Raw genomic sequence first — 27,921 nt, forward strand, 5'->3', positions numbered from 1 at the left:
TCTCGCAAGTAAAACATCCGCCGCGACAATTCTTTTGTCACGGTCCAAATATTACTCGATGGAAGTGGCAGTAAAACCGCGTCGCGTTGCGTCGTGAAGAGCTTTCCACGACATTCCTCCAAGACCATCGCAACTCATGGCATGCGATAAATCATCATCGTACGTTGTGAATGGTCACTGAGACTCGTATCGAATGCGTCAAATATCCGACTAACGTCCATCATCAAGGGATGCTTAGTCGGATCCCATAACTTCATGACTTTAATGACGATAGGGAATGCTTGCTTCGTACGTATTAGCGGCGTGACATTATATTTATTGCTTGCAATCAGACCCAAATAGCCAACCAGATAACCCAATGCACCATCTGAATTATCAATGTCTGAGATATGCACTATTAGATGCTTTTTATTCATACACAGGTATTAACCTTTACAGAACGGGAATGCCATTATAGTGAAACAATGTTATATTTTAAAACAAGAGATACTATAAAGATACTATAAAATGATGAATTATAATAAATCTGACTTAAAGAAAAGCTGTAAGATTTAAAAACTTTTCTTTTAAAGATTATAGTAAACCTTCATAAATAAAATTAAATTACTCGACTCATCTAATATAATTAATTATTGTATTTATTATTAGCTTAAATATATCTTGGAAATGTTATATGTTATAATACATTTCGTATTATAAAATATCATTTTATATGTCATTCCATTATTCGACAAATTCGTAATTTTCTTTTACCTACACATTAAAGATTTCGTTATGGGGTTACATGTGCGTGAAGGGGTGGATGATTGGAGCTCGTATGAAATATACGAGGATCTGAAATATATGTGTCGCACACGAAAGAGCCTATCTCGTGAGACACGAGATGAATCTCCATGAAATTTAGATTACGGACGAATATAAATCCTGAATACGACAGAATGTATAACCAAGAGACGATAATAACTTCCGACTGTGCCCTCTTATTGCCTCGTAATATCACGGCACGATATGTTGTGTGTCGTTTCACATTGTAACTGATTATAGAAGAACCTATCAAATGTTTTATCGATAGATGACAAAGAAAATATCTGAATGCAGTATTTGTTTTAACAAAGAAGTCATTGCATATATACTATTTTTTAAACAAATTAAAAGTTACTTTAATTTATATCTTGTCAAGAGTATTAGACTATAATTCTTAAACAAGAACTAAAATTAATTCTAACTTAACTAAAATCAATTAAACAAAACTAATTCACAGTATAAATTAATCGAGCTCTCAATATTAAAAACAATATTACAAAAACAATAGGTAACTAAAAAAGCTAGTACGCAGTTATTATTAATGTTACAATTCTTCTTTATTCTTTACTTGTACATATTCTTTACATATTTATATTTCTGAAAATATCCAAAATTTTAATGCAATTATTCTGAATGTAAATCTTGACTTGTTAAGAAGAGCCACATGTGAAGAGTTCACATGATCAAATGGAGAATTACTCTGGATTGATTAATTGAGCCTACATTCAGAATAATTAGATTATTAAGCCTAATGTTATACCATGAAGATGGCTGAAAAAAGCAGCCGAAATGTCGGAAATATTGTATATATATATATATATATATGTAGAATAAAGAAGAATAAAGAAGAATTGTAACGTACATTAATAATAACTGTGTACTAGCTCTTAGTTGCCTATTGTTTTTGTAATATTGTTTTTAAAACTAATTCTTTAATAATAATAAGAATAGTTTTAAAAACTAGTACAGAGTTAGAAAAAAAGATACTTTATGAAAATAATTCGTTACCGTTGCTCGTTATTGATTTAGGATTGATTGTTTCATCTTCGGATAAACTATGTGATAATTTATCTACTGAATTAACAAAAGAGTAAAAGAGCATAAAAAAATAAGTGAGCTGAAGTTTACCAAAGGTGGAAAAACCCAGTCTTAAAAAAGTAAGTTGTTACTATTACTCAAAACTAACGAGTTATTATAATTTCCGTTAGCTTTTCACGGAATTTTGATTACTTTTGTTTTAGAGTGGCATTTAATTGAAGGACTTGCTGCAACAATGGGCTAACCTACATTTTATAAAAACAGAAAAAATAAACTGTAAAGTTAAAATTGGTAGGAAAAATACACTTATTTGCGCATTATTACAAGAATTTGTTTATATTGCAGCACATCCAAAAATTTATTACAAGTTGCAGATTGTGAATAAAAAATATTATGAGAAGAATAAAATTTATCTGCATCACAGATGATTACATTTGCTGAATGATAGAGAAAAATATTATGACAATTGCATCGCCGCTACACTGTTTGCATATTTCAAAGAAAATCTAATATCCCTAGAATTATAATCCGCAAAAGTCAAATATACATACGTATACATACACCTGTGAGAGCAACGAGTAACAAAAAAACATATAGACTCCGAGAAAAGCAAATGAGTTGAAACGAATAATAGATTTTAATTCTTTTCTCTGATTTTTTATGCTGTAAAATAATTTTTCATCTTTTATAATTCTACGTTCTTTTTACATTCTTATCGCTGATACTGATATAAGTTTTCTAGATAAAGAAATTCTTTTATTTATCAGAATTCTAAACGTTTCTACACATTGCATTTTATTAATTATATTTACTAAAAACATATTCTATTGGATGACTAAAGAAGTAAAAACATAATGTATATATTTGTGCTTATTTTTATAGTATCAGCTAAAAACAAGTCCTACAAAGTAGGATTTGGCGAAAGTAAAATTTTTACAATTTTTTAGCAAATTGCACAGTTTAAATAATAATGAATATATTATCGTATTATTGAATCGTTTTACATGTTTGTAGTTTCCTAAATTTGTTTTATTTATGTTTATTTTTTTGTTACTTTTCTCATAGTATGATTTTAAACATTAAATCAGAGAGTAAACTAGCATACCTTGTTAATAAAACAAACTATAAGCTAACTTAATTTATTTTGTATAGTATTACGTTATTAAAGTATTAAAGTCGTGGCACTCAAAAACTTAAGCAATAAAACGTAAAAGTAAGCGAATTGGCCAATCACAGTAGAAATCGTAAGGCTGTAACATAAGCAGTAGCAAATCCAATATGTTTGATTTTCTTACTGCTAACGTTTTACTACTTAAGTTTTTTTTATGAATCATGGCTTTCAAATAACTCTATTAGAGCTGAAATACATTCCTATATTTACAGAAAAACTCTAAAAAATTATTATTATATGTTTACGTTTTATGGAACAGAATAAAATATGCATATAAATTAACATAAGTAGTTTACATCGAAAAGAAGGATTTTAGAAATTCTCACATACATTCATTTGTAGATATTTTGAACACATAACTCCTGAAAAATAATAGGAATATGTAATATTACTATCTATATTATGTGACAGTTTTGTGTTCCATTTTGTCAGACGCTCATTGCTTATCTTAAACAGTTAATTATTTCAAAATTGCAGTATTATGTAAAAGCTGCTATATTGTAATGGAAGATACTTTCTAGCTTTGTATTTATGTTTCTAAAATTTTGTCTTTAGTTTTTAAGAAATACTTATAATCCAAAAATGAAGTTGTAGGATAGTATCGACGATCTTTTTCTGTCATTATAAATTGCCGAATATTTCGATCTAATTGTAAGCGGTTTTTTCTTTTTATACGACGGTGTTCAAGCTTGTATATTATCGATAATCGTAGCTCTCAATCAAAAATATTTTTGTTTCAAACAGAGAGCAATAATCAGCAATAGATTTTGGTAAAGAGAAATCGAGGATTCATTTCATAGACACGATTTGAATTAAATGTTCTGTACTGCGATTTATAATTTGTATCAACCACCTGCGAGATATTTATTAAAGACGATACCCAACTCACTCCTAAAATGAATTACTGCATAAATGTAACAGTTAGCCCAAATTTTGGGACAAATAGAGAATTCTACCATTTGAGAGCACTCATCCATTTCTATCACATATTCGGCTACATACTGAATTACTCTCATTGTTATAATAAGCCTTTCAATTTTCTATATCACTAATTGATTATAATCGCTATGTAATCAAATATAATACTTCCTTCTTTTAAAAATCCCGCTTACATACATTTTATAATCATGTGTTGTAAGTGTACAAAGTAATGACTATATTTACTTTTATCCAAACAATATAACCACATTAATGTTACAAATAAAGAAATGTAACGTTGTTATCTATTCGTTATTGAAAAAGAGTAATTGTAACGGTGACGACGTTAAGTAAGTAACGCGTCCTAATCTTGCTTAAAAGCAAACCATTTATGTAATAAAATCTTAAACCGCTATGTCGAAAAAGGGAGAAAGAAAGGGATTGAAAGGATGATTATATTGTAACTAGCACGCTTTGTTATACTAAAAGGCAATGTCTAGAACCTAAACATAAAGTAAAATTTTTCGCGAATGTACATCGTTATACAATAGTAAATCATCGTAATTGATCCATTCATCTTAGTCCACTTCTTTCATGCACTTCTTTCTGCCTCGTTTAGCGCGTGTCTTATTTCGCTACCTCGAATTAACTACGCGATTCACTCCCAGGATTGGATCATATAATCGTTAATAGTTTATGCAACGACGTGCTGGAGAATTTCACAGCAATGTGGTCTCTTCTGCTAAAGACACGTTATCTCTCTCTATAAAGGTGGTTATTGTTCCTCGTAAGACGGAAATGGGCTGAGCGGCCCATCTTGGTATTGTCAGATACAACAGTGCCAATGTCGGTTCACATGATGGCGAGAACAGAACGCAGTATGCAATTACTAGGAGACGCCATTAAGACGACGATAAAAAAGTTATCACCTCTTTCTGATGTTGAATTGTTGTTTTTATAACGAGTGATTTGCATCAATTATTCGTTGCTAACCAAGTTCAGATATAAATTACATTCTATCGGATCGGTCGTCAATTATTTTGCAATGAATTTAGGATTATCGGAAATGTCGAAGTGAAGTAATAACATGTCGAAATATTAGCACGCCTGGTATACTCTAAATTGCAGCGAATAAATTTATTACGTATCACAAACAGGCTGGATATAACGCGATATTTGAATTTTGCACGTCAATGATAATAAGATTATAAGTATGAACCGTATGTGCTTCATGATCTCGTGTACATAGCTTCCAATTAAATCAATCTTTATTAATTCTGCTACATTATTATGCATATTACACATTCTGCAGCTTTGCAAAGTTACAAGAATTTTTACGGTTAATCGTAAGAAATTGTAGTAATTTCGATATAATCCATACAACTTCGTTTTCAGTTTTAAGAAACCGAGTAAGAAAATAATTAATTTGTCATTAGTATGCCGCAAGACGGCTTGAGAAGAGAAATGGTCCAAATAAGAGAATTGCTGCAGCAAAATCCCACCAATCGACGCATTTCTCTGCAGCTATATAGGAGTGTCACGTCGTTCTGAGGGAAGAGAATGGATGCACCGACGTGGACGTTTGAAACGCGTGCAGAATTTCTAATCTACTTGGTACACCGCGATGTGGGCGCGTACGCAAATCATGAAAGTGACAAAGCGATCGGCACGCCGACGTGTGCGATTAATTCCCAGAGAGATCGATGCCCAGTGCAGCCCGTTGCCAGCATCGTGGAATGCTACCGACATCCTTGTGTACAGCATGTAAATTAGATGCGTCTACGTACGTCGAACAGAACATACCGAAAACGTGCTCACGTATTCGTTAATGATACACTAACCTGCAGTTTCGGTCCATCCATCTTTTCCACGATCGCCACTATATCATGCGTACACACTCTCTCTCTCTCTCTCTCTCTCTCTCGCTCTCGCTCTCGCTCTCGCTCTCGCTCTCGCTCTCGCTCTCGCTCTCGCTCTCGCTCTCGCTCTCGCTCTCGCTCTCGCTCTCGCTTTCTCTTTCTCTCTATTTATTTTGATTAATTAAAATAGCCACTGAAGAAAGATAATTAAATAATTAACACATATTGCAAGATTATATAAATATAAAATTATATGTATTTATATATTTTTATAATACAATATATGTATTACATTACCGATTTGCATTTAATCGGATATATAATTATTTTGTAACAACAGTTTTCATTCTAACAATTCTTAATAATTCACTTTCGTTTTTACTTAATTTGAGACACTACTATATGCGCTACATATGACTATATACAGTCACAGTTGCAGCGAAGTTCATTTAGCATAAGTACTATTTTATATCTTTCTCTCTTCAAATATGGAGAGATTGTAAATGGCTCTATTCGCTGTATATTGAAATTGGATTTTACTGCGGACACTGTATAATTACTTTTGAATCTTAGATCGTTGATAATATCTTGAATAAAGCCGAAACATCCAAACGTTCTTGTTAATTCAATAAGAAAAACGGTTTGATTGAACTAAATAGTAATTCTGGTGGAAAATGGACGAATCGGAGTTTTCTGGTTAAATCTACTAGAATTCTAGTTAAGGTAATTAGAATTCTAATTGATATAATTGTTCTGGAAAAATAAGAATTCTAGTAGATTTTACTAAAAATATTATATCGATTAGAATTTCGATTATTTCAACTAGAATTCTAATAAATTTAATCAGAAAATTCTGATTCATTCATTTTTAACTGAAAATTTTTTTCAATATAATGTGAAAAGAAAAAATTTGCTGTGAACATTAATCCTGTGCTATAACAGCAAATTATATTTGCCAATATAGGGACCGCAAATTACTTGCAAGTGTAACAAATATTTATTCTTTTTTATATTCGCTACAAAAATTATTTACAACAAATGTAAAATATTTATCAAATATGCAAATTTGTTTCCTATAAACAAAAACAATTAAATTTTACAATCTCTTTGCGTTCATAGCAAAATTATTGTCCTCTTTGAACAAATATAGGTAATTTAATTTTTAACGCACAAATTACCGCACAAAATTTTGGACCCTCATCCTTATTAAATAGTTACTTGTTGGTAATGTGTATATAAATATAATAAACCAATAATCAACTGTCGGGTTATTCAATCCGGATTGTTGATATAGTCAATCAATACCATTCCCCTTTCCATTATTCTCTTTCTATTTTTTCGTTTAATTATTACATAGTCAAACTAAATCTGAATGTTACTTGAATCAATACACCATACGTATAGAACGTATTGACATGACGCGTAATGCACGTGCTCGTTCGCGTGCGTGGCTGCATGACGTATGCAATACCCGCAACGGGAGAACTACTCGAACATGCAACCGAGCGTTCACCGTGAGTCCATCCCTATATACCTGCAATTCTCGCAATTTATAGTATCTGCAACGCGTTGCACCTGCAACACGTTTGTCATAAATCGGCTCGTTCTATGAATCGGTCTCTCGAAGCTATCCAAAGTGTAATGCGTACGATATATTCTGTGTATTTGCAACATTACATGAATAACGTAAATCGGATGTAAAAGGAAACTTAAGACATGAACATCAAATTTTTTATAACATCAAATTTCTAAGACACCATTCAACTTACTTTTAGTGAGAATGAGTTAGAGAATGATAAATATGATTTTAGATTGATTATTTATTATCAAGAGAAAAACGTATGGTACATGTTACATTGATTTAAAACAAAAAATGTTTTCATTTATAAAAATAATTATTTTATAATATTGGAAAAAGAAGTAGATAGATAAAATAATTGATATTCTATTGAGAGCAAAAATATAAGTAGTACGGAGCAAAATAGTAAGAAAACGTGATAAAATATACATATAAAAGAGGAGAAAGAGAGAGAGAGAGAGAGAGAGAGAGAGAGAGAGAGAGAGAGAAAGAGAGAGAGAGAGAGAAAGAGGAAGAGGAAGGAAGAAAAGATGTAAAAACCTATTTAAAACTTAAAAACTATTACACACAAACACACATATGCACATTCATAAAATATATAATATGTGTAGAATCATTCAAGTATATGTAATAATTACTATTAAGGATGTATCACATACAGTCTCCACAAAGAAAATTAAATTTGGAAATGTATTTAATACTTACTTCAAATAAATTTTTACATATGAAAGTTGTGTGAATAAGATTTCATTTTTATTTTATAACACATTTTTATTTATTTTATTTGTTATTATTTTTACTATTAAAAATTAAAATTTTAAAAACGATGACAAAAATCAAAATTTTTTTTTATAAGTTCTCTAATTGTTCAAAGTAACTTATGCAAAGTTTCATCGTAATTCACTGATTATGTAGTTACAAAAATATAGAACGAATAAATATTTTGTTTATTTACTGGGCAACTCATGCATCACAATATAATTCTATACATAAATAATCTTGAATACATTATGTACTTATAGTATATTTAAAAATTGAGATTTTTGTCATTTATTTTACATTTCCATACATTTTTTATCAAAGCACAGATTAAAAAATACTATTATTTACTAAAATAACTTATGATTCAGATAGTAAACACCAAATTTGTTGTATTATTATTAAATATGACTTAGAATAATCTACAATTTCTTTCATAATTTTGTTATCATTTTGAAAATATGTATAAAACATCCTTAAGTACGTAATAATTTATTTTTATAAGAAAAAATATTCTCTTTTACATCGATAATTTGAACATATTCACATAAACCAAAATATGTAGGATAAATTCTTTCATCTATTATACTAAATAACTAGAGAAAATGGTTATAATGAAAATTCAACATAATCTCGTATATTGACAAAGCGAAAATACTGCAAATAAAATTTGAAAAATGCAAGACAATTGATAAAATCTACAGATCTCTAAACTGCAACATCGCGTAAGCCTACGACGATATGTAACATGTTGAGTTGCATAGTGAAGCATGCATAAAACATGAGAGGTCCAGTGGACTGTGTTACGAATCAGAATTATTTATTGTGGTTTGAACCATGCGATTGTACCATGCATTCACGACACATCTTGCTCTGCATTGTCGAGTATGAAAATAGAACCAGGCATTGAGATATAGTCATAAAAAGGTTGAAAACCGCTGTTCTAGAATGACATTCTCAAACTAAACCCAAAGAACGGAGATAGAATGTAGAATACACGACACGCGCATTTCCCAAGTGGTACAGATCAACGTTTGTCGCAACCGCAGAGTCCTCCGCTCATTCGCGCGATATGCGAAATGCATACGTATAACTATGTATACGCATTTTTGACGTTATGTATAAGAGTTATGTATTTTTATGCGAAGATATTAAAATTATATTATTAGAAGATATTGAAATTATTGACCAAAATGAAAAATAATTATGCGTATTATGTATTTCGAAGAATTTTTAGCTCTAAATGGACCGTACCCATTATTATTATAGAAATTGATTTATCGACTACGATAAATCAATTTCTTACAATTTAAGATCTACTATTCCATTGTAGACCTCATGTTCCCTTATAGAAATTTAATACTGAAAATTACTTAATATCTTGAACAACGATGTTTGTAATACTCAAAATAATTAAGCACTATTTTCTAGTATTAAATTTCTGTAAGGATTTAGATATATGTATATATGTGTGCGTGTGTATGTGTGTGTGTGTGTGTGTGTGTGTGTGTGTGTGTGTGTGTGTGTGTGTGTGTGTGTGTGTGTGTGTGTGTGTGTGTGTGTGTGTGTGTGTGTGTGTGTGTGTGTGTGTGTGTGTGTGTGTGTGTGTGTGTGTGTGTGTGTGTGTGTGTGTGTGTGTGTGTGTGTGTGTGTGTGTGTGTGTGTGTAAAGAAGCGAGGTTAATACTCTTCAATAATACTCTTAACAGTATATATAGTTTTGCTGTATATTTATGTTTGAAGTGTACTTATATTATTTTAGCACGACTTACAATGTTCCTCTACAGGCGTTCCGAATCGTCTTTTGCGCTACTAACTCAAGATTTCGCTAGCATCTGATGAAATAAACTCGTGTAATTAGTCACACTATATAGTTTAATATACCAGCGTGATATCAGAATGTATATCTTGCCAACAAATAGTTGCAATCAGCTGGAACTAGTGACATACTGATGTGACCATCTCTCTTCAGTTTAGTCTGTCCGAATTTGAACCGGACTTTGAAAGTTGAATTATACTGTATTTCGCGCGTACTAGTTGGGAATTAACAATGGGTTTACCTGGTTCTGTTTGCTTGTCAGCTGTTCGGATATTGTTTGTATCCGAACGGATCATTCTATTTCAGTTTCAAATTTCAATTTTTCTTGTCGAAATATTTTCGGGGATTGGTTTACTGCGAATATTGTTATGTATGTATCACGTATCTATTCAAATTATCTATTATGAAATCGTTAGATTTTAATGCCCTAAAATTTAATATATTTTTATTAATTCTCCGAAACTGATACCAAAATGTATAACATAATTAGGTCCGCAAGATTCATTTAATTTACGTTACTGGAAAGGCACTAATTAATTTCAAGGAACTAAAATAACACAACTTGTATAAAAAGACTGAATATTAAGTACATTTTAATAAGAATAATCCAAATTTGCAGGCGTAACAAAAAATTATTATTTGAATTATTTGATATTTTTTACAAAGAGATTTAATTGATTGTAGGTATCCAATAGCTTCATCGTCAGTTTTGAAAAATTAAAGGTCTTGTGCATTTGTTCATGTAAAGATAAATTTTATTGCAATTTATCTCATCCGATTATCTTCTTCTCGATACATTTACGAATGTCAGCTATAAAAATAATATAATTTTTTGTACCGTCTAGTTTATAAGATTATCTATTAAAGGTTATTTAACATACGAATGAATTAACGATTGCGATCTCTTGTTGAAATATTTAAAGATTCCCAGTATAATCAATGGAGATATCGTTTTCCACGATCTTGTTCTCATTTTGAGTCATATCAGTTTGATCGAGCCTGCGTGAACGAAAGATTACACGTATCATATATTTCTGAACTCGTTCCCTTAATAACACGATCATATCAAAGCAGAGCTTAACGGTACTACTAATGTCAATATGTAAATTTATATCCCAGAAAGAGAGAGAGAGAGAGAGAGAGAGAGAGAGAGAGAGAGAGAGAGAGACGGAGAAACGAAAAAGAGAGAGTGACGATCTGACGAATGACTGGCTAGATAGATTCTTCTCGGTATCCGAGACACGCTTCCAACAGTTCCACCGGAATTCCTGATCAGTTTTTCTTCCCTCGGGCGAAAGGAAAAATTCCCACGATCAGAAGAACGGAATTGACGCGTCGGTGCAAGTAAGAAAGAAGAAGCGACCGATGAAGCCAAACGGTGAAGAGATCGAAATGTGCGGAGAAAAGAGAAAGGAATAAGGAAGCTTCAGAGGCACGAGATGACGGCGAAGAGTCGCGTGCGGAAAAGAAAATTTCGCGCTCCGCGGCATACTGATCCCTTTTGACATGCGACTTCGTCGTGGGATTGTGCGCTCGTATATTCCTTTCTTCCCTCTGTCGCAACCCCGTGAATTCTGTGTCGGATCTCTCGAAGATTGCCGGAATTGCTGGAGGTCCGGGGAACTCCCGTGCTCACCTATCGCTGACTCGATGAAAGTCAGGATTACCTGCACAAGTGCTCCAATTCGTCTTCGTAGAACAATCGACTGCAGCGGCTTTACGTCCGCGGTGTTCTCAAATGGAACTTCTGTTGGCGTTACGTGACAGGACTTATGAAAGAGAAGTATTCGGTATGTCAAATTTTTCGATATACCCCACGTAAGTTTCTTGTATTTACAGCGTTGCTGAAATTTGAACAACTTTTGAAATATATGTATTCAGATTGACATATATTGTAACAGCAAGTACGTGAGTAAATGTTTTCGACAGTTGTTTTCGCGTTAAACAGTTTTCGATAATTGTCAGTATATTAAATATGTGTATAATAATATATTAAATAGAATTTTCAATCGCACATCAGAGAGCAACGTTAATTATAACGAATCTCTATATTCAAGAAGAATAAGATTTCAATAATCATCAAAAAAAAGTGCACATGTGAAAAAAGGAACAATGAGAGATGGGTGAAGAGGAACAATGAGATCCGAGATAACCGCTAAGGTAATCTACGTGGAACTTCCACCTCAACTTTTTAGTAGAAGACATCTTCTCATTTTATTTCTTTGGCTCTAAACATCACATGTCTGAACATTGTGAAGGTGCTTCTTCTACGATATAAACTCAGAAAAATTTGTCATCACGAGTTAATATCTAACTTGGTGATCCTCAGTCGCGAACGAGCAACGTGACTTTCATCATCGTATTCCCCGTATTCAAGATCTTCGTTCCCTTTCATTCTCGACTTTTCCATTCTCTCACCCGTTTTTTTTCTCTCTCTACTTGCGACGAAATAACCATGAAGATATTCAACACATCCGACAATGTCGGATAGTACCGCGAACTTCGTCGGTAGTATAAAGAATAGCTATAGAAATTATCATTATCAAAGTTAAAAGAGAGTACAAAGTGCGAAGAACTGTAAACGGTAACCATAAACGGAATGCTTGTAAAGTTAAATCAGTATTCGTTATGTTGTAATAGAAATAGAAGTGTAAAAATTGGCGTGTTCTTCAAAGAAGTTTCTAAGAAATTACTTACAATTTTAAGAAATTGTTTCTCATGAAAATTAAAATCATTTACTAATGGTTTTAATCCATGCATAAATTACAATATAAAGAAAGACGAAGGAATTAATTTACTTTTCAATTAAAAAGCAAATACAATATTTAATGACTAGAAAGATTAAAAATTTTCTAATATATTTTGATATAATGCTGTTAACGAAAAATATAATAAATTTCGTATTTTGTCTCTGATATTATTTCTCTCTCTACACGAAATGTATGATATTCTCAATAAATCGGAATAAAGAAAAACGTACTCTCTATTTAGAAACATACCAAAAAGTTCGGAACGTACGATCGCTGTAAGTAGCGGTAATATCAGCACGAGGATGTTGTGTGTCTCGACTGCGCCTGTTGCGGGCGTAAATGCATATTTACGTCGAATATTGGCCGTTATTGGCAGGTTGGCTGAATGTCGATAACCTGAGCGATGGCCCATAACAGGAGAATGCCAGCGAATCGATTAAATAAAGTCACGAGTTACGATCGGGTGCGACGGGTTGAATGCAAAAAGTAGAAAAGGAGAAACTCACCAGAGTGTACATAATATGAAAATACATGTAAATGTGGCGCATGATGCCGTAAACAATCATGACAATTCGAATGATGACACGATGTGTACATTTAATGTATGCGCTGCTGCTCGAAATGTTAAATGATATAATACGTGCCACACACTTGCCTCGTATTTATTATAATATGAAATACAGATCTTCGTTAATTTATGCTCTCATATTAATACAACAACAACGAAAATTATTTAAACATAATGATACGCTCCATGTTTAAAAATATTGTAACATGAAAATCTCCAAATTTCTATTTTTTGTTAAACAGCATTTTAAAGCATTCTTTATTAGGGTTAAGAATTACTTGCGTTGTTATCGTTATTGTTACTTTTTTCATAACAATTATTATTTTTTTCTGTGACAGTAATAATAACGTAATATTTTTACAATAACGAATTCAGTCGTTTCTTTTATCGTTACTTTAATTCCCAATTATCTTTAGATGTATTCAATACATCGCATTATTTTTATTAGATTAGATTAGATAGAAATATTTTATTTAAATATAATTTTTTTAATATGGAAAAATATTTAGTACTTTACATTTTTGCATCTCGAGTATTTTCATAGTCGCTGCCAATACTGAAAGTCTATATTATATATGTAACGTGAACTATAGATTTTAGTACTAGCAGTGAGTATTAGAATGCACTCTTAATAACAATGTTAAAATCAATATTTAATAAAAATTTTTTATAAAATTTTTTGTTTATGAGAAAGAGAGAGAGAGAGAGAGAGAGAGAGAGAGAGAATTACAATCAAAATTCCTAAAAATAAGTCTATTAAAATACAAAAATATTAATATAAAAAATTGGAATATTTATTAGAAGGTTTTAAAAGAAGAAAAAACTTGCTATACAAAGATTATAATTTAGAATTTCTTTAGAAGTTTATATATAAAATACTTTAGAAGCTTTAGAATTTAATTTTTAGTATTAATTATATTATATTTAATATTAAATAATGTAATTTTAAAATCGAATATTTTACTTTTGCATTACAAAGAAGTAATGAGAAAAGTAACTAAATTGTTACATTCTAACGATAACGGTAAAACATTATTTCTTAAAACTGGTAACATGTAATAATAACGAATTACTTTTTATAAAAAGTAATACTTATAATAACGCGTTATCTTTAAAGTAACGTTTCCAATCCTTTTTTTTTATTAACGACATGAACTTTCCCTTTGCAAATTACAGAACTGCCTCTGGCGACGGACTCGATTTCGACGAAATCGACGACGGCGGCAAAGCGATCTGTGCCGACGGATGCACCAATGCTGAACTACATCTTTGATACGCATAGCACTTTGAACAAGCATCAGCATCATCACGATCACAAATGGGGCCCTCACTTCGAAGGCGAGAGCTCCAACATTACTGTACAAGCGGGTGCTAGTGTTACGCTCGATTGCAGAATATCGTTGCTGCAGGACAAAACCGTAAGTGTGAAAACGCACACTCAGTCATACTGTTCGCTCCTTCCCTTCGTGCTTCATATCTGGTTGCCCACAGCTTTTAATCACTGCTGCAAATGCACAGTGCAATAATTCATAACTAATCTCAGAATATTTTGCCTTATTACACCTCAGGTAAGCTACGTTTAGCTTATTATGATTAATCTGCTACGCTGGCGCGTTTGTACATTTTATATTTCAAGGAACAAATTTAAGAAGAAATTCACGTAATCGCCGCTGGTGACCCAGTTTTCGCACGCGTAATCTGCACATAATAATTTAGTAGTAAATTCGTGTTCGTAAAACTTTATTTATATAAATTTTTCTTGACATTTTATAATTACTTACAAAAATCTTATGTTAAACGTAAGAATTTTAAAGATAATGGTGCGTATTTTTTTTAATTGAATAATAATATTTTTATTTTTATTTTTATGATATAAAAAAAATTTATGATATACAAAAACAGTATAATGACATTTAATCTGCTGCAAAACCACCTTATGAGTATGCAAAGCTACAAGTGACTTTATTGCCAAGTACTATCATGTTCATTTGGTTTGCGTGTATTGCTTTAATGCAGTTACAGCAGCGTTTCTGCATTATCCACGCCCAAAACTATAGAACAAATTATGCGGTCAGATATCGGTTGTGCGCGCATGAATCTCTCTGGCGCTCGAATAGATAATATCCTATTTCGTAGCAGCAATTTATAATATAGCTTATAGTTAACCAATACCGACTCGCAAATTAAATTGAAATTAAATATCTGTTTATGTACATATATAAACTTCAAAAATGTTTATCAAACTTTATAAAAACATTTCTAATAAATAAATTACTTTTTATTTCATTAACAGCATAAGATCTAAAAAATTCGGCTATTAAGATTTAAAAGCCTTACTTGAGCAAGATAATTTTTTGCGACGAAATTCTTAATATTTCTAATTTCTGTAATATCCTGATAAGCAACATTATATAAATCTAATACTAAACGTTTTACTAGATGCATATATCGCTTATGGATGAGATTTGGGCTTTAGTCATAACATTATAGAAGCCTAATAGATAAAATATCAGGTTAAACCATAAGTTAACTAGATAATGAAAAAATCGAGCTTAAATTATCTTTTTTATATTTATAGATAAAATAAATTTGATACACTCTCGAGAAAAACGGAAATTAAAAACTGATGATAACTTGTATCTTCATATATATGTATATGTTATCAAACCATAAACTAAATCTCTATAACCGATAATACCTAATTAGCTCCCGTAGATTTATATAGAAGATATTACATGTATACATCTATAATAGGGCTATTCAGTAACATGTTACTCAACGTCAGTTACACGGATAAACTCCTCTATGTATTTCATATTTGCTATCTCTAATCTTGACATAAACTTGTAATAAATCTCGATTATAATCATTATTTAATATAAATTTATTTATTGTGAGATGCAATGAAATCCAATTTAGTCACAAATCAAGCGCTGTTTTTTAAAGTATAGAAAAGAAACAATGTGGAAGAAAATATTTTATTTATTGGAAAAATATTTGCTGTACATGGTTATCAAGCGAATATCTATCTGATAAAAATATTTCTGTGGGAAAAATCAAAATAATGTTAGCTTATTTCCAGCATAATTAATACATTTCTATTAAGTTTTTCGATTATCGCCGTATTGCAATAGAAATATTAATCAAAAAATAAAATGTGAAAATAAAACATACGTCAGAAGAATCGAATATTTTTACAGAAAAGATAGCAGAACGATGCAAACATGCTTGCATATAAAACGCGTACACATGAGAATTGTCGATACAACCGGAAAAATCCGTATGAACGATTGTCTATACACCTGTTGATATTTTTACGTGCAGTACTTGGTGTTGACTGGTATAGACATTTGGTCCAAAAAAATATCTACATCTTTGGTGGGTACAGATACTGTTGAATCATATTTGTATAATTGTTATACAGGATCACAACAAATATTTGTATTAAATAACTCTAACCAGAGTAGGTGTTTTTTTAATAAATTTTTGGTCACAAAAACAATGCCAAATTACTCCAGTACACGTCAAGTTTTATATATATATATATAGTTACTTTTGAATTTTTAGAATGAAAAATCGTTGGCTATTATAAAAGAAATGAGTAATAATAAATTAAATAAAGGAATAAAAATAGATGTATGTTAAAATTTTATATATTGATTCCTTATTAGCAAAAAATAAAAAATTATCTCAAATAACAGTTTAAAAAAATACAGAAAAATAGAAACTTTTTTATACAACATTAGACAAAATTAGTATAAGAATGAATAGTCGGATTTCAATATTATAAGTTCATTCTTTTTGTAATAAAATCTTCTTTATTAAAAATTGTATCACAAATGAAATATATAATAAATTATTATAATTTTATTAAAAATAAAAAATAAAAAATTCTAAAATGGGTAATAAAACAAATATAAAAGATGTCGAAATTTTAAATCATTCCTTAGTTGCAGAGAAAGGTAAATCAATCGAATATTTTATTTTTCACATTATATTATGACTACAAACTGCATATATTATATATTGACTGTGTTCAGCAGAGAAAACTAATCAGTGAGTGCTCAGTGATTCTTTAATATGATTGGTTCTTACCTTTAGTTTTTCGCGGAATATATAAGAAAACCAATCTCTCACATTAAAGAATCACTGAGCTCTCACTGATCAGTTCTCTTTGCTGAAAGTAGCCACTCTTTTCCTGTAAATTGCTGATTTTTTATCGTAAAATTCAAAATAATTTTAAAAGCAAACGTAATAGATCAATTTGACTCGTAGCATTTTTTTTGTGGCCGAAACTTTATAAGAAATATCTACTTTAATTAGAAATTTCTTATAAATTTTCCGTTTGGTTATTATTTGAGACAATTTTTTTGTGATGTTACTTATATAAATATAAATATTTATATATAGAATCGGATTCTCAATCTTTAAAATAAAAATAAACAATAAATTTCAAGGCTAATGGAAGTCAGCGCAGAAGGATATGCGCAACAATTATTAAAATTATTATTGTACATGTAAACGAGCAAAAGATAATGAGAACAATTTTTTTAGTTTGAAATGAAACCACATTCTTCAGAAGGATCGTTTTGTATTTATATGCAGGTATCCTGGCTGCGGCGACAGGAGAGTAGTGAGAAGATGAGATTGCTGACGGTGGGTCAGCAGACATATACGGGCGATTCGAGATATACCATCGAATTTCAGTACCCGGACAACTGGCGTCTGCGTATCAAGCGTGTTAACAGCAGCGACGAGGGCCAATACGAGTGTCAAATCAGCACCCATCCACCAAAGTTCATTTATGTCAACCTACACATTAACGGTAAGTGATAACGTGTGCTAACGATCTTCTGTCTACCATCAATTTCGAGACAACAATGTTGATAATGATGACAATTATGCTTCATCAAATCGTAGCTTCGCGAAAGGAAGATTTCCGCACGCTTCTGATTCACACTGTGAGTAAATTAAAAAAATTTGAGTAAATTTACGCTCTTTCCGTTCACGCCACGATTTAAATTCCTTATAAAATACCATTTATAGACTTTTCTGAGTGAACTCTTTTTGAGCAATTTGACGCAATTGTTTTATCTTCTTAAAAGAAGCGGAGCAAAGAACGAAAACTTCTCTAATATTTGCTCTCTCTCAAATTCACATGTCTCTTTTTTTCTATTTAACACCTTTTTGTTTCGCCCGTCTGTGTCTGAGACGAATTTAATGTAGCGTGATAACGAACAGAGGAAGAATATAAAAGAGATTTTAAAGTGGAATAATTTTAACGCAAGTTTTACTTCGTCTTGCGAACCAAAGGCTTGATGAAATATAGATTGTATATTTTTAAAACAAAATTATTAAAAAGTATTTTAAAACAAAATAGAATAAAGTTTTTATACGCATATAAGCGTTAACAATTAAAAATAGATAATGCTAAATGCGAGAATTGAAACAATATAGACTAATTAAGGTAGGAAAAACCTTTTTCTTGAGCCGTTCCTTTTTTCAGTGCCACTTTCGTGCTCATTTAAATTAGCAAGAGAGCAAAGAAGAAAGAGACGCTATATCTCTGGTAATACCTACCTACGATTCAATATTCTAACGACAGAAAGTAAAGAAGAAGAGAAACTCAAATTCCACAATTCTACTAGCGATCGGACAAATTGCCTCCGTCTGCAATGTTCTTGCGGCGGAGATCGCTTAAAAGGATAATTGAAAACGAAGTACCTTGTAGTTGAGATAGACGGGGACAAGAAAGAGAAAATCCACGGTCTGTTCGGTTCGGAAAGATGGCGCGGTGCAAAGCGGAAGAACTTCATCTCGTTGTAGTCCGGTAATCGAGGTGTGTCGACTAATTCGGCGAAATGATGGTACGTAAAAGTGAAGTGGCAGCTATGTAGACCTAGAGCGAGGAATGGACAATGGAAAATTGCAAACTGCAGGAAGATTTTAATAAACGTGAAGAGAGAAATTGCATAACTTTAAAGAGGTTAATGATAAACAATAAAGGCGCACTGTAAAAGTACACAGCCAGCATCATGAAATAAAAGTAAAGTTAGATGAATGGATATATTTATTAAAAAGCGAAATCAATAGCTCGAGGAAATACAAAAATATTCCACACAAATTTGTACAATATATGCGATGTCAAAGTAAATAATTAATATGATCAAAATTAATATTAAAAATATCTTTCATACGTGAAAAGAACGATTTCGCCGAAATTAAAATTTAAACTTGATAGAGTTACAAATAGTCTTATTAAATCATTAAAATAATTATGTAGAAAAGTTTTTGATATTCAGTTCAAAAAGATTTGATATTCTAATTACTAATTTGAGCGTCCTACATAATTATTTTGATGCAATCTAAACAATTATTTTTTTAATTTCTATTTAGCTGTATATTTTCAAATATTTTAACAAAACCATTCTTCCTATATACGAGAGATGTTTTAAAATAATCACACTAATTGTTTATTTTAACATCGCGTACATTGAATTATTAATAAAGCGAAATATTTTGTATTTCTTTGAGCTACGATTTCGCGACTTTTTTAATAAATATCTCATCCACTCATCTTTATTCTTATTGTACGAATATATATAAAATATATCTCAAAATTGAAGCTGCAGTAATGTGCATAAAGAGATAAAAAAATTATAGTAAATCTTAATAAGTATAAAGACGCGATATCGTATTTGACTTAGCTTTCGTTAAATCATATAGAATTGCGGGATTACAATAAAAAGAGCAAGAGTTTTTTTCTTTTACTTATTTCCTGGTTCGCGCGCCTTTGCTGATGTGAGATTATATTGTAAGCTTTCGCTTCTACGAGATAAAACGACGTAACTTCTTCATGTTATCGCCGAGAATCTCCTAACGCGAGTTCAAAGGGATTATCTACTTAAAGTCCCTCGCACTTATCCTCGTAGAATTTCTCCATTTTCGTAATTTGTCGAAATAATTTCTGTCGTGTGCGCAACGATCATCGATTGCCTTGAAATATCCCTACTTTATAAATAATCTTTTGCGAATAATTATTTTATATTTACATCTCGATGGTGGCACGGAGATGTTAGCCGTTTATTTCGCGCTTCCTGTTATCGAGATTTCACTCGATATTCGTACAATTAAAATTTAATCGTTTCACACTGTTGATACCTTTGTGCGTGAGCTTTCATGAGGTCGTTTGTAACGCGGTCCGAAACGTCAAATGCCATTGAAAGAACGATATATCGTCGAATTGCGCATTCTCATTGTCCCCAGCAACCTATTCTCTTTCTATATCTGTTCAACTTTGAAAGTCAAATTACGGTAAACACAATTGTCCATTGTGCGAATCTTGCAATCGCGTTTTATCGATGGATCGCGCCGTACGATAATTAACGCAGGAGATATGAATACATCCTGCCTGACTATTGTCGCACGTTCCAATCAATTATCAATGCTATTTTTTTAACAGAATGGATTTATGTTTGCGTAATAAATATATACATATAACAATCGCAAATTAATTAATCTCTAGAGTTTAGTTTATAATTATTTATTATAAGTTCATAATTATTTATAATTTATATGGTATAATATGTAAATGCCGAAAAGTACTATTATCAGTATAATAATTTAACGTGAAAATGATTTTGTCGTGTCCAAGATATAATCAGTAACGTATGATCACCACACAAATCGCCACACAAAGAAAGATATAATATATAAAACGAGTAAACTCACACAATTTTGCACGAAAAAGTTTCGTTGAAATATCTAAAAATTTAACTAGATACGAATTTGAAATAATTTTATTGATGAACTATTAAAATAATTACACAGAATGCTCATACTGGCCAAAATTAATCCTCTATGGGTCTGTATAACTTTCAAGTTACATACTAATATATCGATATTTTATTAATTTATTTAATTTTTTATAGTCACAAAGTGGCGTAATTTTTTTATAGTCACACTGAGAAAAATGATTTGGTTGAATTAAATAGTAATTCTAGGTGGAAAATGGACGAATCAGAATTTTTTGATTAAATTTTAGTAGAATTCTAATTGAGATAACTAGAATTCTGATTGTTATAATTATTCTAGTAAAAATAAGAATTCTAATAGAATTCTAATATTTTATCAGAAATATTGTATCAACTAAAATTTCGGTTATCTTAATTAGAATTCTAATAAATTTAACCAGAAAATTCTGTGACGATCCATTTTCAACTAGAAATTTTTTTCATAAAAAAAATTTAACCTTAATAGAAGATTAAAAATTTTTTTTAGCATTGCTCATTGTATTTGAGATTTTTATTATTCTAATAGTTCAATAAAATTATTTTTTCAAATCTATCTAAGTAATCTAAATTTTTTAACAAACGTTTTCATTTTGTAGACAATAACTGCATTCAGCAGACAAGCAGCTCACTCAATGAATCCTCAATGATTCTTTATTATGATTGATTTCTATACTTAGATCTAGCGAAATATTAATGACAAGAAATCATACTTATTAAAAAATTTCTGAATGCTTATTGATCTTCTTTATCAACTGAACGCAGCTAATAACTGCGTTCAACAGAGAAAGCACCTTTGCAACTGTTGTAAAACTCTTTAATGTACTTGATCTCGCTCTTAGTTCCTGAATCTAAATGTAAACCAATTATATGAAAGAATTTTATAACAGTTGCAAAGATACTTCCTCTGCTGAATGCAATCATTGTCACTATACCATATTTGAGGAACGCTAGAATCGTCGCTGTGCCCATGCTTACGGGTGCACGTAAAAAGAAGGATCAACACTTAATCCGTGAGAGAGCTGAGATTCCGCAAGATAAAGTAACCAAGATTTTGGTATGCAGTACTACTCTCTCGACCTTTATTCATCGTCCGTCTCTTCTATACGCCTACCGTCGATCTCTCTTTCTCTGTCTCCACCTCTTTACAATTTAGTCGACGCGTACTCTTTGTGCGATATTAATAAAAGAAGATGTTACGATGTTAACAAAAGAGCGTATAAGTTTTACGAATGCGATACAATCTCTAATCTGCTTTTCGACTCTTGAAACATTCAAGAATAGAATGAATGTGTTTTAAATTCAAATGTAACAGCGAGAAAGCTCTTTGTTCTTTGCTAAAGTTCTATCCTTCGTACATTTTTCGCAATGAAATATACAAAAAAATTCTAGCGTTTTATTGAAAATAATTCTTATTTGTTTATATAAATTTTATTCACCTAATTTGAGATTAAACTCATCATTATAATGTTAATAATATGTATCTCTATAATGTTATATACAAATAAATATTCGTACAAAGTATTTAAAAAACCTACTAATATCTGCTTGAATTCTATTATTTGTATTAATTGCGAAAACATATGATATCTCGAAATTTGCAACGTAAAATTATTGAATAAAGAGAGAAGAAAAGAGAAACAAGCAAAAAATATAATATATTTTCAGACACGATGGTGGAATGAGGAAAATTTTGTATAGTGTTGCAAAAAAGTGTGCAAAATAAAATGCGGCATATCTCAGATGGGGAACGTAAAAAGAGAAAGCTGGGCGAAAGAAAAAAGGGAGAGCGTAGGAGAGATTATATTTCGCGCGGTATTCATGAGGTCGAGTACCAGGTCGGCGCGAGAGAACATTTTGATCTATCTCCAAAACGTTTCTCTTTTTCGTGATTTCTTTCGGTAGCCCTCCATTGCTCAGTTTTTTATAGCCATGATATAGTCTATGAAGACGATGACGGAGATACGCGAATGAATCGGTTTGCTCCATTGGTTTGATACTTAATCGTATGGACAACCCAATGACGTCAATATGAGAGATATTTATTGGGCCATAAAGTTAAATATTTGAAGCCGAATTCAATGTAATCCAATATCACGCTCATGTGTACGGTCAAATTTCATGACGCGGAAATTGCCACGGTGAACTCGACAAACTCGACAAATAGTGCTGATTGCGTTAGAATAAGGATCTTTCAAGTGACCGCTGTAAGACCGCTGTACGGAATTACCGTTTGCGATAGCGAACAAAAATATGCCGTGATAAATAAAAAGTGTATTAAGGTTTTTATTTCTGTACTAGATTGCATTAGAATTTTCTTTCTCTCGCCAAATTTTCTTTCTTCTGCCAAATATCAAACGTATCCTTTTCACTTTAAATTCCAAAAATATATACTGTTCGGTTATAGAAAACAGACCTTTATATACTCCAATTTCGAATTTCCGGTTACCTTCACTTGTTGATTTTTCAATGCTAAATAATAATAGAAGTCCGAGAAATTGCAAAAATATATATATGTATATATATATATACATATACATAAATAACAGAGTAGATTATATGAGTCTGAGCGAAATAAGAGATAATGTAGAAAGTATCGATAAATCAGGAAAAAAATCGGATATCAGAAGTTAATGAATCGAAATATTATGTTTCAAATGAAAGAGAACTTTTCAACAAAAGTGTAGCAGTATGCTCCGCGTAATATATCATGTACAAAACTTTGTACGAGCTGTGAATACTTCGATATTTAAACTAAGCATTATAAGTACCTCTACTTTAAATATAGGGACTCGAAAACTTCTTGTAAGAGGATAGAAACTTTAAGTCGATGATGTGCTTGGAAAGCTCTGAATTGGCTGCGACATTCCCAATCTTTTTCTCATTGACCAGAATTATGACTTCGCGTCGGGCGTAATCGAATGTTTGTCGGATGCGAAAAGTTATTAATGTACTTTTGGAAAGTACATTAGTTTCACTTTCTTTCTGGATGATAGAAGATGTTATTAAATAAGAATTACCCATTCGAGTCTTTACACGATCATTGATCAAGAAGAATAATACCTAATAAATTTTACTTTCTGAATTTTTCAGCGCCGTCCGTCCAAATAGTGGACGCCCTAGGCGAACCACTGCGGGATAAATACTATGAAGCTGATAGCACCATCGAATTATTGTGCGTCGTACGTCATATAGCGATGCAGGTGCAGTACAGCGTCGTCCAGTGGCTCCACGGCAATAGAGTGTTAAACTACGATACGACGAGAGGCGGTATCAGGTAATCCGAATCTTTAAATATTGTATTCTTTTCTTGCCGCTTAGCCAAGAGAAATGAAGGCAGTCTTATTTAATCTGTCCTTTAGCCAGCTTTTATATTTTTAAGCTGCTATCATCCTTCATCCGTCTTTTATCTAATACATTAAAGCTGTATTGTGGCGCTATAATATAATATACATTTTATACAAACACACACACACAAAATATCGATAAATGTATTAAAATAGTGTATCACTATGTTATAATATATATGTTATAAGATTAAACGTAAAAACACTGAAAAAAGTCTAATAATAATCAAGCCTATATGATAGTTAATGAGGCTTTGAAATGTAATCTCAATAAAATGTTCAATTAATACAGACCATTTACTGAACCAATTAATAACGATCATTTTACTTTTCTAAACATTATCTTACTCTTCTAATTATTACCAAACAGTTGGATACTATTATTACATTTGGTAATATTTATTAAACACTGTATGCATATGTTAAACAAAATATATTTAATGACTGTTATTATTAGCTTCGATCATACATGGACCTCGTAGTACCTCCCACTTTTTGACAAATGTATACAACGCTTTGAAATGAAATGAATCGCCATTTATGTTACCTAAAATATGAAAATAAGACTGAAACTACATTTGTTTTCAACTTAACAGTTAGGCTATATGAATTCAAATCATCATTTAGTAAAATGTTATGATGCATATTTTTGATGTTTTAGATATTTTTAAATACTTCTTTATATATATTACGTTCCAGCATTTTTTAAGTGATTTAATCAAATCACGCGACGTGAGTAACCGGTAAGTAACTCATGATATTTTGTTTGTATTTATATTTGTTAAATAATAACTATTTCAGAATTAAAAAATTATAAAAATTATTATAAAGGAAAAGGCCTAATGTACTAAACATCATATATCATAATTGTATCCAAGTATAATATACAATGAATTATTTTTTAATTTTCTTTTTATGTCAAAATATCAAACGATCTGAACGAAAAGTTCAACGTGATCATTAGCAACGCACGAGGCACGGAACGTAATATTATTCTAATTGATTTATTTATTTAAATAATGATGACGCAACTCATCAGATTAGATATGAAATTGACATTAGCAGTCCATATGTACACACAGAAAAATATTCAAAAGTTACTTTCTTCCTCTTAAGTAACGGTTACTTTAACAAAGAATATTTTCTTGAGAATTAATCTTAAAATATACTTATTACAAATTTTAGAAAAATTTATTGTTATGTACTTAAAAGAAGAATTTATTTTCTTTTGAATATTATAAAATTGATCAAAGAAGCCACTTTGTACCTAATAAGCAAATCGAATTTGTTTTAATTTAACAATCTTCATTGAAATACTAAACTTACTAATAATAAGATTTAGAATACATTCTGAATAAATTTGATACTTGTGATGAATTTACAACAGATTTGTGGATATATGAACTTTTGAAATATTGTACTTGAGACAAGTAATTATTACTTGCGTACAGTGTGTATATGATCGAAGACTACTAGATTTGTTTTTTAGTGAATCTAAAGCGAGCACGGATATATAATTTTAAATTGTAATAATATGTACGATACAACTATACGCTAAGCCAGAATTGCATAGGTGCGAAGAGGTCTTTAAGCTTAATAGCTCTATTATTCAAAATTTGCTCGCGCGAAGTCATTCTCGCTTGGAATGCTTCTCGACAAATATGAGAAATGCATAATCTAAATGTCAGACAAACTTGACGCGGTTATGCGAGCAAAGTGTAATTAATTCACGAAACTTTTCCTTGTTTGACGGGCATTTACGCGCGGTTGAAAGACTGTGTCAACTTCCTGTAGAAACGACCGGGAAAAGTCAAATCTAGATCGCGCATGTACATAATTCTCACTCTTTGTAGGTACGTTCCATCGGAACGTTAAAAAATACGGCTCACTCTTCCTCCTCGTCTCTCTTTGGGATTATATATTATTATAGATTCTCTGCAACTCGGCTGGAACAGTATAATTTCAAAGAACCGATTCTGGAGCGTAAGAATTCATTATCCGCGATCCGTATAATAGAAGGGAGATTCGCCGGCTCGTTCAACTGTCGCGCTGAATAAAACTCAGGCGGAAATAAGAAAAAGGCAAGAGCGACGCGCTGTCGTATTAAGCTTCGTTAATATATAGTTCGTTTCACACCGTTCAATAATATGTGAGATATGGGACATAAAACATTCCATTATGCAACGTGTTCCGGTCGTTTTACACGCTTCATTCAAGTCGAGTCCAAAAATTTCACAAAAATCGAAAAAACCTCGCAAAATTTCACCCCATTTATACATTGTCGCATATTCGCGTTTTTCTTGTCTCGTCCAGCGTCACTTTGTTAAGTATGATAAATGATGCAATTTATCATGTTGAATATATGCTCACAGCTGCAATCCCAAAAAACGAAATGAAATGAAAATTTGACGATTCACGAGAGATGTGAATTTATAATAATGTACTTACATGGTTTTGACAACTTGTTTACGTTACTGTTAAACAATCGAATTTTGTAATTCTCTTTTATAACAATGAAAGATTAGAGAAAGATACGAGCTGTATCAGGATTTATTATTAAAAAAAGTGTGAAAAAAAGTTATTTTTTTTTATTTTATATATTTAAATTGCCGGTTTAAAAGGATCATAAAAGGAACCATAAAACCCCTTTTTTCTTTTATATGCATATATAAAAATTATATTTCAAATATTTTAAAATAAACTCTCTTTCATAAGCTTCTCTCTAGAAAAATGCATACTAATATTGAACATTTGCGCTTTTTATGAGAATTTCACAGAAACTTCCCGGGAAATTTATATTCGTATATCTGACATCACTGATGTGCAGATGCGTTATCGCTTTCAATGCATCTTTTTGCTCGTGATTTCTCGGGCCAGGATACAAGAACATCCCCGAAGGACCCGAAAATACGTGCCGGTAGAGTGCTCATACGGAGTACACGGTGGTTTGATGATAGCAGCCGCGAGAGTTAGGATGGCAACGTGTCGACGAGAAAGGTTTCAGTGTTCGGGGGACCGGTGTTCTTGGTCGAAACCGACGCTTCCGTGGGCCTGTCCTGACAGTAAAGTTAGGTGCCGGTGAGACACGGCGGGACAGTAAATGAAATTAGTTTGCGTTGCACGCTTCTGTACATACGGACGACTGTACATACACGAGGTCGTGGATCCCATTGCGAGAACAACGTCCCTCTGCGATCTGCTCGGCAACTATGCTGCCGACGCTAAATATTTTGCCGTCTGCAACACATTAAAATACTAATTAACGCCTTTCTATTCTATAAGAAATAGTGAAAATTCAAATCTCTAAATGAATTAAAATCTTTCGGTTATTATATCTCTCGGATTGATTTTTTTTTCTGTCATTCCTATTGGCTTTATATTTTTTCCATTTTCTCTTTTACGTGCTTTTTTTTTAACATTTCAGTGTTTTGATGCTCGTATGAGCCACATTTGAATACATCCCAGACGATCGTGCTTAAATATTATTTTTCCCCTTTCTTTCTCGTTCGCTTTCACGCGA

The 27,921-nt window shown here is 31.4% G+C and overlaps 1 protein-coding gene across 3 annotated transcripts in view; it reads left to right on the plus strand.

The window, feature by feature from the left end:
• Positions 1-27,921, plus strand: part of LOC105154829 (defective proboscis extension response 20) — a 190,184-nt gene that overhangs the window by 149,819 nt on the left and 12,444 nt on the right. For all 3 annotated transcript variants that reach the window (XM_011070571.2, XM_011070572.2, XM_087407290.1), the window contains exons 5-7: positions 14,441-14,682; positions 17,870-18,089; positions 24,148-24,331. In XM_011070571.2, coding sequence (XP_011068873.1) covers positions 14,441-14,682; positions 17,870-18,089; positions 24,148-24,331 — 646 coding nt within the window. The remainder of the gene's footprint in view (positions 1-14,440; positions 14,683-17,869; positions 18,090-24,147; positions 24,332-27,921) is intronic.

This window comes from Acromyrmex echinatior, chromosome 6 (assembly GCF_024713525.1).
Source record: "Acromyrmex echinatior isolate Ae372 chromosome 6, ASM2471352v2, whole genome shotgun sequence".
Lineage (NCBI taxonomy): Eukaryota > Metazoa > Arthropoda > Insecta > Hymenoptera > Formicidae > Acromyrmex > Acromyrmex echinatior.